Source organism: Babylonia areolata, chromosome 10, assembly GCF_041734735.1.
Source record: "Babylonia areolata isolate BAREFJ2019XMU chromosome 10, ASM4173473v1, whole genome shotgun sequence".
NCBI classification, from domain to species: domain Eukaryota; kingdom Metazoa; phylum Mollusca; class Gastropoda; order Neogastropoda; family Buccinidae; genus Babylonia; species Babylonia areolata.
Window position 1 is genome coordinate 9970107 of NC_134885.1, and position 20000 is coordinate 9990106.

At 46.0% G+C, this 20000-nt stretch overlaps 1 protein-coding gene across 1 annotated transcript in view; it reads left to right on the forward strand.

The window, feature by feature from the left end:
• Positions 1-20000, forward strand: part of LOC143286765 (cell surface hyaluronidase-like) — a 70913-nt gene that overhangs the window by 8241 nt on the left and 42672 nt on the right. The window contains exons 5-10 of the mRNA XM_076594526.1: positions 835-961; positions 2834-2992; positions 5031-5158; positions 11581-11692; positions 14109-14213; positions 18807-18997. Coding sequence (XP_076450641.1) covers positions 835-961; positions 2834-2992; positions 5031-5158; positions 11581-11692; positions 14109-14213; positions 18807-18997 — 822 coding nt within the window. The remainder of the gene's footprint in view (positions 1-834; positions 962-2833; positions 2993-5030; positions 5159-11580; positions 11693-14108; positions 14214-18806; positions 18998-20000) is intronic.

The following is a 20000-nucleotide window of genomic DNA, read 5'->3' on the forward strand; positions in this document are numbered from 1 at the left end:
GGAGGTCATTTACAGCTTAGTCTTTTGGTGAAGGACTATGACTCTCAAACTAGGAAGCAAGATTGCACTGGCTGTTAGTGTTTCAGTCTTGGAGGCAAGTTGGCCTTTGGGAACCCCCCCCCAACGCTGACTGTCCTAATGCTCTCCTAGCCGAGAGAGTGGGGATGGCACTCTCCACTTATAATCAATTACCAGCCCAGAAATCTAGGACATCAGTTGTTGCCTCCTCTGCTGTTCTGATTGACATAGTCGGAGACGACTGACTATCATGCAGTCTGCCTCCTTTTTTTTACTGAAATAACAATGCGCATCATGTTTAGCATGCATACGTCTGTTAAACAGGTGCAATAGCCGAATGGTTAAAGCGTTGGACTTTTAATCTGAGGGTCCCGGGTTCGAATCACGGTGACGGCGCCTGGTGGGTAAAGGGTGGAGATTTTTACGATCTCCCAGGTCAACATTATGTGCAGATCTGCTAGTGCCTGAACCCGCTTCCGTGTGTATACGCAAGCAGAAGATCAAATACGCACGTTAAAGATCTTGTAATTCATGTCAGGTTTATGGAAACAAGAACATACCCAGCATTCACCCCCCCGAAAGCGGAGTATGGCTGCCTATATGGGGGGTTAAAAAACGGTCATACACGTAAAAGCCCACTCGCGTATATACAAGTGAACGTGGGAGCTGCAGCCCACGAACGTAGAAGAAGAAGAAGAAGTGGAAGAAGAAGAAGAAGAAGAAGAAGAAGAAGAAGAAGAAGAAGAAGAAGAAGAAGAAGAAGAAGAAACGTCTGTTAAAGCATTGACTCTGGAGCATGTGTTCTGGCAACGGCAGACCAACCGAGTGGGTGCTGTAAACGCGATTGGACTGAACGTGATCGTGTGGAACGAGAATGGATCCCTCATGGACTTTGCTTCTTTCAAGGACAAGGATTATGCTAAAGTGCCCGCTTTCTTCAAATGTACGTCATCGACGTGTGTGTGTGTGTGTGTGTGTGTGTGTGTGTGTGTGTGTGTGTGTGTGTGTGTGTGTGTGTGTGTGTGTGTGTGTGTGTGTGTGTGAGTGTGTGTATGTGTGTGTTATTTTTAAAAATTTATATATATATATATATATATATATATATATATATATATATATATATATATATATATATATATATATATATATATTTGTGGATGCGTGCGTGATTGCCTGTGTTGTCATATCATCATTATCATCGTCGTCATTATTATTATCATTATCATAATGATAATTATTATCGTTTTCATCATCATCATCATCATACCTACTATATTATTTGAGTATACCAATGTAAGAGATGGTTTTGTCGTTAATTTCCTCAAAATATTCATGCTATGGTATGCTCCGAAACACGGGTATACATTTTTTTTTGAAAATCTGACGCTGTATTGACTACATGAATGTTGATAATAAAGTTCACTTATTAGTTATTTTCACTGTTTGTTTTTGTTCTCCCCCCCCCCCCACCACTCCCCCCCCCCAAGAAAAAAAGGTGAAAGGAAATTAAATCTTGAATCTTAATTCTGGAATCTTGTTTGTAAATTGTGCTTGCATGTGTATGTGCACGCTTTTTTTTTCTTTTTTTTTCAGTTTAATTTGATTTATCGTTTATTCATCAATTATTGACTATTGCTTTTTCTCATCGTTATTTTTCATGCTGGAGTTTTACAACAGACCTTGTGTCAGTGCCAAGACACTCAATGCCTGATGACCGCGTTGAGTTTTTAGCGAAGAACATGCCCTTTTTTTTTCTTCTTTTTTAAAAATTTCTCCAGCATGATGGTGTAGCGCATATGGACCTCACCGCACGCTTCAACACCCCTTGGAAAAGGGAACTGAATCTGAAGAAACCGAAGATGGGCGCAATAGTTGAGTGGTTAAAGCGTTGGACTTCCAATCTGAGAGTCCCGGGTTTAAATCTCGGTTACGGCGCCTGGTGGGTAAAGGGTCGAGATTTTTTTTTTTTCCGATCTCCCAGGTCAGCATATGTGTAGACCTGCTAGGCCCTGAACCCCCATCGTGTGTATACGCGCGCAGAAGATCGAATGCTCACGTTCAAGATCCTGTAATCCATATCAGCGTTCGGTGGGTAATGAAAACAATAACATACCCAGCATGCACACACCCCGAAAAAAGGAGTATGGCTGCCTACATGGCGGGGTAAATAAACAAAACAGTCATACACGTAAAATGTTACATGTCTATTTGAGCGTGTATATGTGTTCGTGCCTGAAATCTGATTGAATGACACAGGAAACAAAATTGATGAGCGCCAAATATTGGGCAGCCGTCACTCGGCTCTACCCATGTTGGTAGGCAGCTTGTTGTTTGTAAAGCGCTTAGAGCTTGGTCTCCGACCGAGAATAGTCGCTATACGAGTATTCATTCATTCATTCATTCGTTCGTTCGTTCATTCATTCATTCATTCATTCATTCATTCATTCATTCGTTCGTTCGTTCGTTCGTTCGTTCATTCATTCATTCATTCATTCATTCATTCATCCATTGATTCATTCAACGCGTCGTGTTAATGCGAAGAACGGGCATCTACCTTTACTTTTTCTTCTTCTTTTTTTGTTTTGTTTTTTGACAGCATGTGTATTGTAGCGTGTGTCAGTGGACCAGTCCGCACACTCTAACATCTTGAAAAAAAAAAAAAAAAAAAGAAGAAGAAGAAGAAGAAGAAGAAGAAGAAGAAGAAGAAGAAGAAGAAGAAGAAGAAGAAGAAGAAGAAGAAAAACTGAACCTGGAACTGACGTGTCTTGTTCTTTCCCTCCCTCCCTCCCTCCCTCCTGCTCACTTGGGAGAGCAGCCATTCCTGACGGCAAGGTGCTGGGGATGTACACGTACGGGGACACGGGGGTTGGGGTCAAGTCTCAGGCCATGATGAACGAGGTCAAGAGATTGGGCGGATCCCGTATCTCTCAGGCCACGAACAAAAAAGATGCTTACGCCTTTCTGGGCAGAATTGGTGAGAGTTTTTTTTTTTTTTTTTTTTCCCCACTATCACCCCTTTTGCTTTCTGTCTCTCTCTCTCTCTCTCTCTCCCCCTCTCTCTCCCTCTGTGTCTCTGTCTCTCTGTCTTTCTGTGTGTGTGTGTGTGTGTGTGTGTGTGTGTGTGTGTATCTCTATCTGTCTGTGAACGTGTGTGTGTGTGTGTGTGTGTGTGTGTGTGTGTGTGTGTGTGTGTGTGTGTCTGTCTGTCTGTCTGTCTGTCTGTCTGTCTTTGTATCTGTCTGTGAACGCACGCGCGCGCGCGTGTGTGTGTGTGTGTGTGCCTATCTGTCTTTGTCTGTATCTGTCTGTGAACGTCTGTGTGTGTGTGTGTGTGTGTGTGTGTGTGTGTGTGTGTGTGTGTGTGTGTGTGTGTGTGTGTGTGTGTTTGTCTCTGTCTGTCTCTCTGTATCTGTATCTGTCTGTGAACGTGTGTGTGTGTGTGTGTGTGTGTGTGTGTGTGTGTGTGTGTGTGTGTGTGTGTGTGTGTGTGTGTGTGTGTGTGTGTGTGTGTGTTTGTCTCTCTCTGTCTCTCTGTATCTGTATCTCTCTGTGTACGTGTTTGTGTGTCTGTGTGTCTGTGTGTCTGTTTCTCTGTCTCTTCTCTCTTCTCTCTCTGTGTCTGTCTCTCCCCCTCTTCTTCACTCTGTCTGTCTCTCTCTGTCTCTGTTTATGTCTGTCTGTCTGTCTCCGTCTCCTTCACTCTGTCTGTCTCTCTCTGTCTCTGTTTATGTCTGTCTGTCTGTCTGTCTGTCTGTCCCTCTCTCTCTTTTAGACACTGTTTAGTGTTATGTTGTGTCGTGTAGTGTGGGCAATTGTGACGTGTTGTACTGTTCTGTATTCTATTGTATTGCATTGCGTTGTACTGTACTCTAATGTACTGTACTGTACTGTGTACTGTACTGTACTGTACTGCACTGTTCAAAATAGACTTGTATTATATTGTACTGTATTGCATTGTTTTGTTTTGCATTGCATTTAATTGTATTGTATTGCATTGTACTGTATTGTACTGTATTGCACTGTTCAAAATAGACCTGTATTATATTGTACTGTATTGCATTGTTTTGTTTTGCATTGCATTTAATTGTATTGTATTGCATTGTACTGTATTGTACTGTATTGCACTGTTCAAAATAGACCTGTATTATATTGTACTGTATTGCATTGTTTTGTTTTGCATTGCATTGCATTGAATTGTATTGTATTGCATTGTACTGTTTTTACTTCTTGTCACAAGAGATTTTTCTGTGTGAAGATCGTGATCCTGTTCCCGGGAATTGAGCTTGTCGCCACAGTACAGTGCCTTTCATGTTTTTGTTTTGGTTGCTTGTTTTCTGTCCACAAGCGTATTTTGTATTTGTATTTGTATTTCTTTTTATCACAACATATTTCTCTGTGTGAAATTCGGGCTGCTCTCCCCAGGGAGATCGCGTCGCCACACTAAAGCGGCCACCTTTTTTTTTCTTTTCTTTTCTTTTTTTAAAAATATTTTCCTGCGTGTAGTTTTATTTGTTTTTCCTATTTTACAGAAATTTGCCAGGAACAACCTTTTTGTTGCCGTGGGTTCTTTTACGTGCGCTAAGTGCATGCTGCACACGGGACCTCGGTTTATCGTCTCATCCGAATGACTTAACGTCCAGACCATCACTCAAGGTCTAGTAGAGGGTGGAGAAAATATCAGCGGCTGAGCCATAATTGGAACCAGCGCGCTCAGATTCTCTCGCTTCCTAGACGGACGCGTTATACCTCTGGGCCATCACTCCACGTATGTAGCGATGTGTGATGTGGTGGTTTGTCACAGTGTGTCACCATGTGGTGATGTGTGATGTGGTGTGTCTCCAGGAAACTCACCATGTGGTGATGTGTGATGTGGTGTGTCTCCAGGAAACTCACCATGCGGTGATGTGTGATGCGGTGTGTCTCCAGGAAACTCACCATGCGGTGATGTGTGATGTGGTGTGTCTCCAGGAAACTCACCATGTGGTGATGTGTGTGATGTGGTGTGTCTCCAGGAAACTCCAGCACGGTAACGGATTCGGTGGAGAAGAACGTGGCCACGAAGAAGAAGACTATGCCGGAAAACCCAGCCCCTCTTCACTTCCTGCAGCTCCATGATCCACGGAAGCACATCGTCTTTCAGGTCTGTTAGTGTGTGTGTGTGTGTGTGTGTGTGTGTGTGTGTGTGTGTGTGTGTGTGTGTGTGTGTGAGTGTGTGTGTGTGTGTGTGGGGGGGGGGTGTATGTGTGGGAGGGGAGGGGTTGGCGGGGGGTGGGGGTCGAGGGGAGAGGTGTTGTGCGTGTGTGGGGGTTGGTTGGTGTGTGTGTGTGTGTTCGTTCGTTCTTTAGTTTAACGTCTTTTCACTGTAAGTATTTGTATTTGTATTTGTATTTCTTTTTATCACGACAGATTTCTCTGTGTGAAATTCGGGCTGCTCTTCCCAGGGAGAGCACGTCGCTACACTACAGCGCCACCCATTTTTTTGTATTTTTTCCTGCGTGCGGTTTTATTTGCTTTTCCTATCGAAGTGGATTTTTTTTTTTTACAGAATTTTGCCAGGAACAATCCTTTTGTTGCCGTGGGTTCTTTTACGTGCGCTAAGTGCATGCTGCACACGGGACCTCGGTTTATCGTCTCATCCGAATGACTAGCGTCCAGACCACATGTATGTGTGTGTGTGTGTGAGTGTGTGGGTGTGAGTGTGAGAGAGAGAGAGAGAGAGAGAGAGAGAGAGAGAGAGAGAGAGAAGAGAGAGAGAGGCAAGGGACACAAATGGTTAAATTGTATAGGCCTTGGTCCTTTACAAATGGAGTGCACAAACATAATGCATCACTAACTTAAACTCTGCCTCCTTATGGCAAGAGCTTTATGTACGAAGTTCTCCAACATTCATCACTATTGGCTTGTTTTCGGCAGCCATCAGTAATGCAAATTTACACACACACACACACACACACACACACACACACACACACACACACACACACACACACACACACACACACACACACACACACACACACACAGACAGAGACAGACAGACAGACAGACAGACAGAGACAGACAGACAGAGAGACACAGACAGACAGACAGACAGACAGACAGACAGACACACACACACACACACACACACACACACACACACACACACACACACACACACACACACCAAATATTTTGTCTTGTCTTGTTTTGTCTTGCCTTCTCTCTCTCTCTCTCTCTCTCTCTCTCTCTCTCTCTCTCTCTCTCTCTCTCTCTCCCCACACACACACACAACACACACACACACACACACACACACAGAGAGAGAGAGAGAGAGAGAGAGAGAGAGAGAAGAGAGAGAGAGGCAAGGGACACAAATGGTTAAATTGTATAGGCCTTGGTCCTTTACAAATGGAGTGCACAAACATAATGCATCACTAACTTAAACTCTGCCTCCTTATGGCAAGAGCTTTATGTACGAAGTTCTCCAACATTCATCACTATTGGCTTGTTTTCGGCAGCCATCAGTAATGCAAATTTACACACACACACACACACACACACACACACACACACACACACACACACACACACACACAGAGACAGACAGACAGACAGACAGAGACAGACAGACAGAGAGACACAGACAGACAGACAGACAGACAGACAGACACACACACACACACACACACACACACACACACACACACACACACCAAATATTTTGTCTTGTCTTGTTTTGTCTTGCCTTCTCTCTCTCTCTCTCTCTCTCTCTCTCTCTCTCTCTCTCTCTCTCCCCACACACACACACAACACACACACACACACACACACACAGAGAGAGAGAGAGAGAGAGAGAGAGAGTGAGAGAAGGCAAGACAAGACAAGACAGCATATTTGGTGTGTGTGTGTGTGTGTGTGTGTGTGTGTGTGTGTGTCTCGCTCTGTCTGTTTCTCTCTGTCTCTCCGACGCTCTCTCTGTCTCTTTCCGCTTATCTCTGTTTTTGGCTATGTCTGTCTGTCTGTCTGTCTGTCTTTCTGTCTGTCTCACTCTTTCGAATGAGAGCATTTGGACTGAATGCTAACAGAAGATGGATCGATTCAGACGTAGCAACATCTCCTTGCCCAATGTGTGGCGAAAGCCCAGAAGATGAAAATTATTTTATATTTAACTGTAAAAGATACGATGAAAAAAAAAAAAAAAAAATTCAATTCAGCTTCAGTGCAGAGAAAATAATTATTTGTTCGGCATACTGATGACAGAAAATGAAGATATGATACTTTCACTTGCAAAATATGTATCCGAGGCAATAGATACACGGAAAATGTCCACCATCGATCCAAATATTCATTAATCAATTAAAAGTTAGTATGGGTTCTATGAGGAAAAAAAAAGCATAGATAAAAAGGAAGGGCTACATTTGGATGGTCAGTCTCGACATTGTAATTATTTGATGTGTTCGTATTGATATGATGGGTTTCGATGTTGAGGTATATATAATTATTTCAGGATTTATATGTACTTTAGTGTGTGCTTGTAGAGATATGATAGGGTGTCGACTTTAGAATGTGTTTGTATTGATATGATGTGTGTCGATGTTACATGCGTAAATATTTATTACATGATTTATCTGTACTTTGTTTTCTGTGTTCTGTCCAAACCTTGGAGACGGACGACTGAAAAAAAAAGGCTCATTACCACCCCCCCTCCCTCCCCCTCTGTCACATGTACTTTAATTAAGCTAATGACAAAGTGCCGCAAATCTCTTATTGTATGTTGTTTCATTTCTATGGTTGTTTTTTTTTCTCTCGTTTTCTGTTCCATTTCATATATTTTGCACCATTTTGTTCTGATTAGTACCTATTATGTCACCAAAGCTTTTCAGCTAATGATATTAAACACTTCAGTGTTTCAGTGTTTCTCTCTCTCTCTGTCTGTCTGTCTCTCTCTGTCTCTCTCTTCCTTCGTCCACTTCTTTACACTCAAAATGATTTATTCGACATCATTTATCCATGTACATATTTGCAGGGGGTTGCAATTTTTTTTTTCTTGTAATATATAACTTTGCCTTTTTTTTTCTTTGCTTTTCTGTTGTTTGCTTTTTGTGTCTCTCTTTTCTATGCTCTGTGTAATAAAAAAAACAAACAAAACAACAACAACAACAACAACAACAACAACACACAAACAAATAAACAGAAACGCAGCACAGGTTTAGATTGAATCTTGGCAATAAAGATTATGTCTTGCTTTGGGTTGGAGTATCTTGTTGTATCTTTTCGTCTTGTCTTGTCTTGTCTTGTCTTGTTTTGTCTTGCCCTGCCCTGCCCAGTCCTGCCCTTCCCTTCCCTGCCCTGCCCTGCCCTGTCCTGATTTGTCTTGTTTGGTCTTGCCTTGCCCTGCCCTGCCCTGCCCTGCCCTGCACTGTCCTGATTTGTCTTGTTTCGTCTTGCCTTGCCCTTCCCTTCCCTGCCCTGCCCTGCCCTGTCCTGATTTGTCTTGTTTGGTCTTGCCTTGTGCTCCCCTTGCATTTATTTGTTTGTCTTACCTTGCCTTGCACTGCCTCATCCTGCCCAAGTCTTGTCTTGCCTTGCCACGCCCTGCCTCATCCTGCCCAAGTCTTGTCTTGCCTTGCCTTGCCCTGCCTCATCCTGCCCAAGTCTTGTCTTGCCTTGCCTTGCCCTGCCTCATCCTGCCCAAGTCTTGTCTTGCCTTGCCTTGCCCTGCCTCATCCTGCGCAAGTCTTGTCTTGCCTTGCCTTGCCCTGCCTCATCCTGCCCAAGTCTTGTCTTGCCTTGCCCTGTCCTGCCTTGTATTGCATTGCCTTCCCTTGACCTGCCTTACATTGCCTTGTCCTGCCCTGCCTTGTATTGCACTGCCTTGCCTTGCCTCATCCTGCCCAAGTCTTGTCTTGCCTTGCTGCGCCCTGACTCGAATTGCATTGCCTTGCCCTGACCTGCCATTCATTGCCTTGCCCTGCCTTGTATTGAATTGCCTTGCCTTGTATTGCATTGCCTTCCCTTGCCCTGCCTTGTATTGCATTGCCTTGCCTTGACCTGCCTTCCATTGCCTTGACCTGCCTTGTATTGCATTGCCTTGCCTTGACCTGCTTTCCCTTGCCTTGTCCTGCCTTGTATTGCATTGCCTTGCCTTGACCTCCTTTCCATTGCCTTGCCCTGCCTTGTATTGCATTGCCTTGCCTTGACCTGCTTTCCATTGCCTTGGCCTGCCTTGTATTCATTGCCTTGCCTTGGCCTGCCTTGTATTCATTGCCTTGCCTTGTCCTGCCTTGTATTAAATTGCCTTGCCTTGCCCTGCCTTGTATTGCACTGCCTTGCCTTGTCCTGCCTTGTATTTATTGCCTCGCCTTGCCCTGGCTTGTATTGCATTACCTTGCCTTGCCCTGCCTTGCATTGCATTGTCCTGCCTCGTATTGCCTTGCCCTGCCTTGTATTGCATTGCCTTGTCTTGGTCTGCTGTGTATTGCATTGCCTTGCCTTGTCCTGCTTGCCTTGCCTTGTCCTGCCTCTTATTGCCTTGTCCTGCCTTGTATTGCCTTGCCATGCCTTGCCTTGCATTGCATCGCATTGCCTTGTCCTGTCTTGTATTGCATTCCCTTGACTTGCCCTGTCTTGTATTGCATTCCCTTGACTTGCCCTGCCTTGTATTGCATTGCCTTGTCTTGGTCTGCTGTGTATTGCATTGCCTTGCCTTGTCCTGCTTGCCTTGCCTTGTCCTGCCTCTTATTGCCTTGTCCTGCCTTGTATTGCCTTGCCATGCCTTGCCTTGCATTGCATCGCATTGCCTTGTCCTGTCTTGTATTGCATTCCCTTGACTTGACCTGCCTTGTTTTGTATGCCTTGTCCTGCCTTGTATTGCATTGCCTGGCTTTGCCCTGACTTGTATTGCATTGCCTTACCATGCCTTGCCTTGCCTTTCCCTGTATTGCCTTGCCTTGCCTTGCCCTGCCTTGTATTGCATTGCCTTGCCTTGGCCTGCCTTGTATTGCATTGCCTTGGCCTGCCTTGTATTGCCTTGCCTTGCCCTGCCTTGTATTGCATTGCCTTGCCCTGCCTTGCATTGCCCTGCCTTGCATTGCCTTGCCTTGGCCTGCCTTGTATTGCATCGCATTGCCTTGTCCTGCCTTGTATTGCATTGCCTTGCCTTGCCCTGCCTTGTATTGCATTGCCTTGCCTTGCCCTGCCTTGTATTGCATTGCCTTGCCTTGTCCTGCCTTGTATTGCATGCCTTGCCGTGCCTTGCCTTGCCTTGCCCTGCCTTGCCTTGCATCGCATTGCCTTGTCCTGTCTTGTATTGCATTGCCTCGCCTTGCCATGCTTTGCCTTGCTTTGTATTGCATTGCCTTGCCTTGCCTTGTCCTGCCTCGTATTGCATTGCCCTGCCTTGTCCTGCATTGCCTTGCCCTGTCTTGCCATGTATTGCATTGCCTTGCCCTGTCCTGCCTTATATAATATTGCATTGCCTTGTCCTGCCTTGCCTTGTCTTTGTCTTGCACTGCATTGCCCTTCCTTGCCTTGCTCTGTCCTGTCCCGTCTCGTCTTGTCTTTAGTTCCTCTTGCTTGTCTTTGTCTTTCCTTGCCTTGCCTTGCCACGTCCTGCCCTGTCTTGTCTTGTCTTGTGTTCCCCTTGCTTTTTTTGACTCACTTGTGTAAACAAAGTGAGTCTATGTTTTAACCCGGTGTTCGGTTTTGTGTGTGTGTGTGTGTGTGTGTGTGTGTGTGTGTGTGTGTGTGTGTGTGTGTGTGTGTGTGTGTGTGTGTGTGTGTGTGTGTGTGTGTGTGTGTGTGTGTGTGTGTCTGTGTGTGTGTGTGTGTCCGTGGTAAACTTTAACATTGACATTTTCTCTGCAAATACTTTGTCAGTTGACACCAAATTAGGCATAAAAATAGGAAAAATTCAGTTCTTTCCAGTCATCTTGTTTAATACAATATTGCACCTCTGGGATGGGCACAAACAAATAATAAATAAGCCTAATTATATGCAAACTGCATTTACTGTTATATTTATATTTTTTGTATTCTCTAAACTTGGCACTTTGATCTGATATTCTGACACAACAACAAGAGCAGTCATTATTATCATTTTTTGTTCAAACGGGAACTTCTTTTGCTAAGCATGGAATTTTTATTTATTTTGCAAATGTTTTGGTGCAGATAGTAAAAAAGGGAAATTACTCTGTAATTAATGCAAGGGGACTTAATCTATCACAAGTGAGTCTTGAAGGCCTTGCCTCTCTTGTTTTTCTTTGTCTTACCTTGCCTTGCCTTGCCTTGGCCTGCCCTGTCCTGTCCTGCCTTGGCCTGTCCTCCCTGGCTCTCTCCTGTCCTGCCATATCTTGCCTTACCCTGCCCTTGGTTTTCTTTGTCTTACATTGCCTTGCCTACCCGCCCTACCCCCCCCCCCCTTAGTCCCCCCTCCCTTAGCCCCACCCCCACCCCCACCGCCCCCTTCCCCCTTCAACCACCCTCCCGTTGCATTGAAAATTATATTAATTCTCATATCAAAGAAGAAGGTGGTTATGATGGTGTTGCGGTGGTGTTGGGATGGTGGGGGTGTGACGACAGGTGGCCAGGGACTACTGGACGGTGGCCAAGTCCACCATGTTTCGGGTCCTGCACGAGGACGCGGCCTTCCCCAAGCTGACCCTGGCGGAGGAGGTGCAGGGCTGGCTGCCGGGTAAAGTTCCTGTCCTGTCCTGTCCTGACCTGTCCTGTCCTGTCCTGACCTGACCTGTCCTGTCCTGACCTGACATGTCCTGTCCTGACCTGATTTGTCCTGGCCTGACCTGTGCTGTCCTAGCTGCGTGTATCTCTCCCATACACGCACGCATATACACGCGCGCGCGCAAGCACACACACGCTCTCCCCCTCTCTCTCACACACACACACACACACACACCCAAAAAACACACAAGACAAAAACGAAATCCCCCCAAACAACAAAGAAACAAAACACAAAAAACGCACACACACACACACACACACACACACACACACACACACACACACACACACACACACACACACATACACACACAGATACACACGAACACGCACATATACAGATACACATCGACACACCAACACTGACAGACAGACAGACAGGCAGACAGACACACACACACACACACACACACACACACACACACACACACACACACACACACACACACACACACACACACACACACACACACACACACACACAACAGCAATGGCAAGGCAGTTAGTGTCACACACACACACACACACACACGCACGCACGCACGCACGCACGCACACACACACTCACACACACACACACACACACACACACACACACACACGCGTGTGTGCGTGCGCGCGCGCTTTTCAGACTGGTTTTACTATGTGTGTTTTTTTCCCCTCAGGATCAAGTCTCTTATTGCCGTGGGTTCTTTTAAATGCGTTAAGTGAGTGAGTATGCCACACAATGGGACCCTCGGTTTGTCATCTCATCCGAAGGTCTAGTGTCCAGATCACCATTCTATGTTTAGTGAAGTTTAGTGAAAGATGGGGGGTGGGGGGTGGGGTGGGGGGCGAATTATGACTGTGCGGGTAAATTCCAGCTTCATCCACCACCCTTTTTGACCTCCCTCTTCCACGTTGTAGCTAAGTGCCCTTACCATTCATACATACTCTGGCCTGCCCACCAAGTCGGGTTTGTTTAAGCCGAGTGGTTAAAGCGTTGGACTCTCAATCTGAGGGTCCCGGGTTCGAATCACGGTGACGGCGCCTGGTGGGTAAAGGGTGGAGATTTTTCCGATCTCCCAGGTCAACATATGTGCAGACCTGCTAGTGCCTGAACCCCCTTCGTGTGTATACGCAAGCAGAAGATCAAATACGCACGTTAAAGATCCTGTAATCCATGTCAGCGTTCGGTGAGTTATGGAAACAAGAACATACCCAGCATGCACACCCCCGAAAGCGGAGTATGGCTGCCTACATGGCGGGTTAAAAACGGTCGTACACGTAAAAGCCCACTCGCGCATATACGAGTGAACGTGGGAGTTGCAGCCCACGAACGCAGAAGAAGAAGAAGGTTTGTTTAAATATTGGAGTCTGGTCTTTGTCTGAAGATAGGTGTTCAATAATGAAGCATCCTCCTGCTCCTCCTCCTCCTCCTCCTCCTACTACTACCGCTACTATTACTCCTCCTCCTCCTCCTACTACTACTGCTACTCCTACTTCTCCTCCTCCTACTACTATCTCCTCCTCCTCCTCCTATCTCTTCCTCCTTCTACTACTATTACTCCCCCTCCTCCTTCTATCTCCTCCTCCTCCTCCTACTACTACTACTACTACTACTACTACTACTACTACTACTACTATCCCCTCCTCCTCCTCCTACTATTACTTCTCCTCCTCCTACTACTACTATCTCCCCCTGCTACTACTACTATTATTCCTCCTCCTATTACTCCTCCTACTACTACTACTACTATCTCCCCCTGCTACTATTAGTATTATTCCTCCTCCTCCTCCAACTATCTCCTCCTCCTCCTACTACTACTACTATCCCCTCCTCCTCCTACTATTACTTCTCCTCCTCCTACTACTACTATCTCCCCCTTCTACTACTACTATTATTCCTCCTCCTCCCCCTCCTCCTACTACTATCTCCTCCTCCTTCTACTACTATTACTCCCTCCTCCTCCTCCTATTACTCCTCCTCCTACTATTACTATCTCCCCCTGCTACTACTACTATTATTCCTCCTCCTCCCCCTCCTCCTCCTACTATCTCCTCCTCCTTCTACTACTATTACTCCCTCCTCCTCCTCTTCCTACTACTACTACTACTACTACTACTACTACTACCGCACCCTCCCTAGCCTCCTAACCACCCTGTTGGCAAATTTCTGAATCATGCATCACCCCCAACATTCCAACAAAATAGTTGGAGCTGTTGATGAAGGCGTTGGTGATGACGATGATGTTGATGACGATGATGATGATGAGGAGGAGGAGGAGGAGGAGGAGGACGACGATGATGATGATGATGATGACGACGACGACGACGACGATGATGATGATGATGATGATGATGATGATGATGATGATGATGCTTGACAGGTGACGAGGTGGTACTGACTTCCACTGACTACGACTGGAAGCAAGCGGAAATCCGGTCCATTGTGAAATGCAATGACTGCTCCAAAAGACATGTCCGACTTAACGGTAAGTTTGTCCACCCCCCCCCCCCCCCTACCACCCCCTCTCCCTGCTCTGGTCAGGACCACCTGCACAGATCATGGACACAACTGGTACAAAGACAAGCTGGAGAGTTCCGCGACCATCTTGGATCTTGCACATGCGCATCTCACTTTTACTCGAAATTCGAGCAATGCCAAAGGCGATCGACATGGACAAAAGAAACAAACATGTGCTTGTCCTCCATTTCTTCAGTTGATAGCCTCTATTGCTACAACCAAATTCGGGTTGATGAATGCCATCGTATGCACACACCTAAAACGAGTTTTTTTTAAAATCGAAAAACAAAAAAAGCCTGCTGTTTCACACGTTCTGTCTCTCTCGATCGCCTTTGTTGCTCGAAATTTCGGAGAGCCAATCAACTTCGAGAGCACAGATCATGTGACGCGCGGAACTCTCCAGCGATCTATTATCTCATCTTTCAGGCAATAATAATTGCGAGAAATAGCAACTGACACGTATATATGTAAGCCTCAAGCCTCGGCTTATAATTATTAGAGATTAGTTAGGCCAACAGCAAGGTGTGAGCTGTATGATCAATGGTTTTCTCTACTACAATGGGATAACCTCCGTCATTCTGATTCCCTCGCATCTTTTAAATCTGGTCTCAAAACTCACCTTTTCCCTCAGAAATAAGTTCAGTTGTGGCAGGTCCACTTCCTTTTCGTTAGGTGTACTTGACTATGTGTGTATACATATGTATGTGTACATAACTACATGCATGTATATGAATGTGTATTGTGTGTGCGTGTGTTTATGTACGTTTGTGCCTGCCTATGTGTGCGTATGTGTTAGGGTAGCTGTTAGATACACATGTATGTTAAAATGTATGTATGCAGTGTGTGTGTGTGTGTGTGTGTGTGTGTGTGTGTGTGTGTGTGCGTGCGTGCGTGTGTGTGTGTGTGTGTGTGTGTGTGTGTGTGTGTGTGTGTGTGTGTGTGGTCACATTTTGGTGTGTGTATGTAACATAGATATAATGTTTTATGTTAACAAAAGCGTTTTTGTAAAGCACCTAGAGCAGATTTCTGGATAGTGTGCTATATAAGTATCCATTATTATTATTATCATAATGGGAATTCAGTTACACATTATTCTTTTGTGAAGGACCATGAGTAAGAGGTTAGCTTGCACTGGCTCTTAGTGGCTGCAGCCTTAGGGGGCTAGTTGGCCTTAGGGAACTATCCCAACGCTGACTGTCCTAAAAAAAACTCTCTTGGCCGAGAGAGTGGGAGTGTAACTTGGGGCAAAACACTCTTCACTATAATAAAATTCTCGCCCAGACAGACTGTTTTGACACAGACTGTTTTCCCCCCTTTGACGCAAACTGTTTTCCCTTGTGACGCAGACTGTTTTCCCCCCTTTGACGGAAACTGTTTTCCCCTGTGACGCAGACTGTTTTCCCCCCTTTGACGGAAACTGTTTTCCCCTGTGACGCAGACTGTTTTCCCCCCTTTGACGCAAACTGTTTTCCCCTGTGACGCAGACTGTTTTTCCCCCTTTGACGCAGACTGTTTTCCCCCTGTGACGCAGACTGTTTTTCCCCCTTTGACGCAAACTGTTTTCCCCTGTGACGCAGACTGTTTTTCCCCCTTTGACGCAAACTGCTTTCCCCTGTGACGCAGACTGTTTTTCCCCCTTTGACGCAAACTGTTTTCCCCTGTGACGCAGACTGTTTTTCCCCCTTTGACGCAGACTGTTTTCCCCCTGTGACGCAGACTGTTTTTCTCCCTTTGACGCAAACTGTTTTCCCCTGTGACGCAGACTGTTTCCCCCCCTTTGACGCAGACTGTTTTCCCCCTGTGACGCAGACTGTTTTTCCCCCTTTGACGCAAACTGTTTTCCCCTGTGACGCAGACTGTTTTTCTCCCTTTGACGCAAACTGTTTTCCCCTGTGACGCAGACTGTTTCCCCCCCTTTGACGCAGACTGTTTTCCCCTGTGACGCAGACTGTTTTTCCCCCTTTGACGCAAACTGCTTTCCCCTTTGACGCAGACTGTTTTTCCCCCTTTGACGCAAACCGTTTTCCCCTTTGACGCAAACTGTTTTCCCTTGTGACAGAGACTGTTTTCCCCCCTTTGACGCAAACTGTTTTCCCCTGTGACACAGACTGTTTTTAGCCCGATGACACAAACTGTTTTTACCCCTATGACACAGACTGTTTCCCCCTGTGACACAGACTTTTTTTTAACCTACGACACAGACTGTTTTCCCCTGTGATACAGACTGTTTTACCCCTATGACACAGACTGTTTTACCCCTATGACACAGACTGTTTTTACCCTTATGACAGACTGTTTTTACCCCTGTAATACAAATTGTTTTTACCCCTGTGACACAGACTGTTTTTACCCCTGCAATACCGTTTGTTTTTACCCCTGTGCCACAGAGTGTTTTCCCCTATGACACAGACTTTTCCCCCCTGTGACACAGACTGTTTTCCCCTAAGACACAGACTTTTCCCCCCTGTGACACAGACTGTTTTTACCCCTATGACGCAAACTGTTCCCTTTGACGCAGACTGTTTTCCCCTATAACACAGACTGTTTTTCCCTCTGACACAGACTGTTTTTACCCCTATAACACAGACTGTTTGCCCCTGTGACACAGACTGTTTTCCCCTGTGACACAGACTGTTTTACCCCTATAACACAGACTGTTTTTCCCTCTGACACAGACTGTCTTTACCCCTATAACACAGACTGCTTTTACCCCCATAGCACAGACTGTTTTCCCCTGTGACACAGACTGTTTTCCCCTATGACACATACTGTTTTCCCCTGTGACACAGACTATTTTCCACTATGACGCAGACTGTTTTCCCCTGTGACACAGACTGTTTTTACCCCTATGACACAGACTGTTTTTACCCCTATGACACAGACTGTTTTTACCCCTATGACGCAGACTGTTTTCCCCTATGACACAGACTGTTTTCCCCTATGACACAGACTGTTTTCCCCTATGACACAGACTATTTTCCACTATGACGCAGACTGTTTACCCCTGTGATACAGACTGTTTTCCCCTAAGACACAGACTATTTTCCACTATGACGCAGACTGTTTACCCCTGTGATACAGACTGTTTTTACCCCATGACACAGACTGTTTTTACCCCTATGACACATACTGTTTTTACCCCTGTGATACAGACTGTTTTCCCCTATGACACAGACTGTTTTCCCCTATGACACAGACTGTTTTTACCCCTATAACACAGACGTGTTTTCCCCTGTGACACAGACTATTTTTACCCCTATGACGCAAACTGTTCCCTTTGACGCAGACTGTTTCCCCTGTGACACAGACTGTTTTCCCCTATGACACAGACTGTTTTCCCCTATGACACAGACTGTTTTCCCCTATGACACAGACTGTTTTCCCCTGTGACACAGACTGTTTTTACCCCTATGACACAGACTGTTTTCCCCTGTGACACAGACTGTTTTCCCCTATGACACAGACTGTTTTTACCCCTATAACACAGACTGTTTTCCCCTATGACGCAGACTGTTTTCCCCTATGACACAGACTGTTTTCCCCTATAACACAGACTGTTTTTCCCTCTGACACAGACTGTTTTTCCCCTATGACACAGACTGTTTTTACCCCTATGACACAGACTGTTTTACCCCTATGACACAGACTGTTTTCCCCTATGACACATACTGTTTTTACCCCTGTGACACAGACTGTTTTTCCCCTATGACACAGACTGTTTTTCCCCTGTGACACAGACTGTTTTACCCCTATGACACAGACTGTTTTCCCCTATGACACAGACTGTTTTTACCCCTATGACACATACTGTTTTTACCCCTGTGATACAGACTGTTTTTACCCCTATGACACAGACTGTTTTTACCCCTATAACACAGACTGTTTTTGCCCCTATGACACAGACTGTTTTCCCCTATGACACAGACTGTTTTTACCCCTTATAACACAGACTGTTTTTACCCCTTATAACACAGACTGTTTTTCCCTATAACACAGACTGTTTTTACCCCTATGACACAGACTGTTTTTACCCCTATGACACAGACTGTTTTCCCCTATGACACAGACTGTTTTCCCCTATGACACAGACTGTTTTTACCCCTATAACACAGACTGTTTTTCCCTCTGACACAGACTGTCTTTACCCCTATAACACAGACTGCTTTTACCCCCATAGCACAGACTGTTTTCCCCTGTGACACAGACTGTTTTCCCCTGTGACACAGAGTGTTTTTACCCCTATGACACAGACTGTTTTCCCCTGTAACACAGCCTGTTAAAACAGAATGTATTCCGCTGTGACACAGACTCGTGTGTCACAGACTGTTTCCCCCCCCCCCCTCCACCCCCCCCACCCACCCCCACCCAGAATGTATTCCCCTGTGACACAGACTGTTGTAACACAGACTATTGTAATACAGACCGCATTCCCCCTGTAACATAAACTACTTTCCCCTGGACACAGACTGTTTTCCCCTTGTGACACAGACTGTCCCCACCCCCACCCCCACCCCAACTCCTTTCTACCCACCCACCACCCCGCCCACCGTTGTTGTCACAGAGTCTCTGGCGGTAATGCACTACGGGAACTTCACCTACAACGTGGACGAGCGGGGCGAGGTGGCCATGCTGAGCCGCTCCATCCTGATCGAGGGTGTCCTGGAGGACACCTGCAAGGAGCGAACCAAGTCCGAGAAGAACGACAAGATGTGCGACAGATTCAAGAGGGACACCTTCGGTGGACACGTCATGGTCGGTGGCTCTGCTCTTAGGGGTCAAGGTTATTGGTGTTGGAGGGCAGCGTGTTGGGGGAGGTCAGGGTTTGTGGAGGTCAAGGTCTTGGGGTCGTCAGCGTGGTGTGTGGGGTTAAGGTCTCGGCTCGGGGTGTCAATGTTGTGTTGGGGGGGTCATGGTTATGGGCGTCAAGGTCTTGGGGTGTTAGCTTGGTGCGGGTCATGGTTGTTTGGGTCAAGGTCTTGGGGTGTTAGCTTGGTGCGGGTCGTGGTTGTGGGGGGTCAAGGTCTTGGGGTCGTCAGCATTGTGGGGGTCATGGTTGTTAGGGTCAAAGTCCTGGGGTGTCGGTGTGGTGGGGGACTTGGTTGTGGGGGTCAAAGTCTGGGGTCGTTAGCCGGGCCTATCCCTACACCGATCATTTCACATGTGCACACAACATCCAAGACAAAAGAAATGTGCAAACACAAAATAGCTTTTATTGAACACTGGCATAGCCTCTTTAGTCCTGAACAAGCCACGCAAAACACATGAACAATACAGAGCAAACACATGTTTACCTCCTTTTTTTTTTTTAAGAAAGTGTCTGGGTTTGTTCCAATGTACTTTTTTATATACCTGTGTGCTAGCTGAATCGATAGCGTAAGCAACACTGAATTGAAGTTGTGTACCTTGTGAATGGAGAGAGTTACCACTCTTTACTATTTGTTACCTATTGTTTTTCGGCCAACCAGATGGTCCTTACAGTAGGATGGGTATAGTAGAATGCATCGTTTGAATTTAGCTTGGGATTTCTTTGTCTGTCTTGTCTGTCTGGCTGTCTTTGTCGCTGCCTCTTCTTTGTCAGTGTGTGCATGCCTTTGACTCTTTCCTCTCTGTGTCTCTGTCTCTGTCTGTCTGTCGGTCGGTCAGTCTGTCTCTCTCTATCTCCCTCACCCCCTCCCTCCCCGTGTGTGTGTGTGTGTGTGTGTGTGTGTGTGTGTGTGTGTGTGTGTGTGTGTGTGTGTGTGTGTGTGTGTGTGTG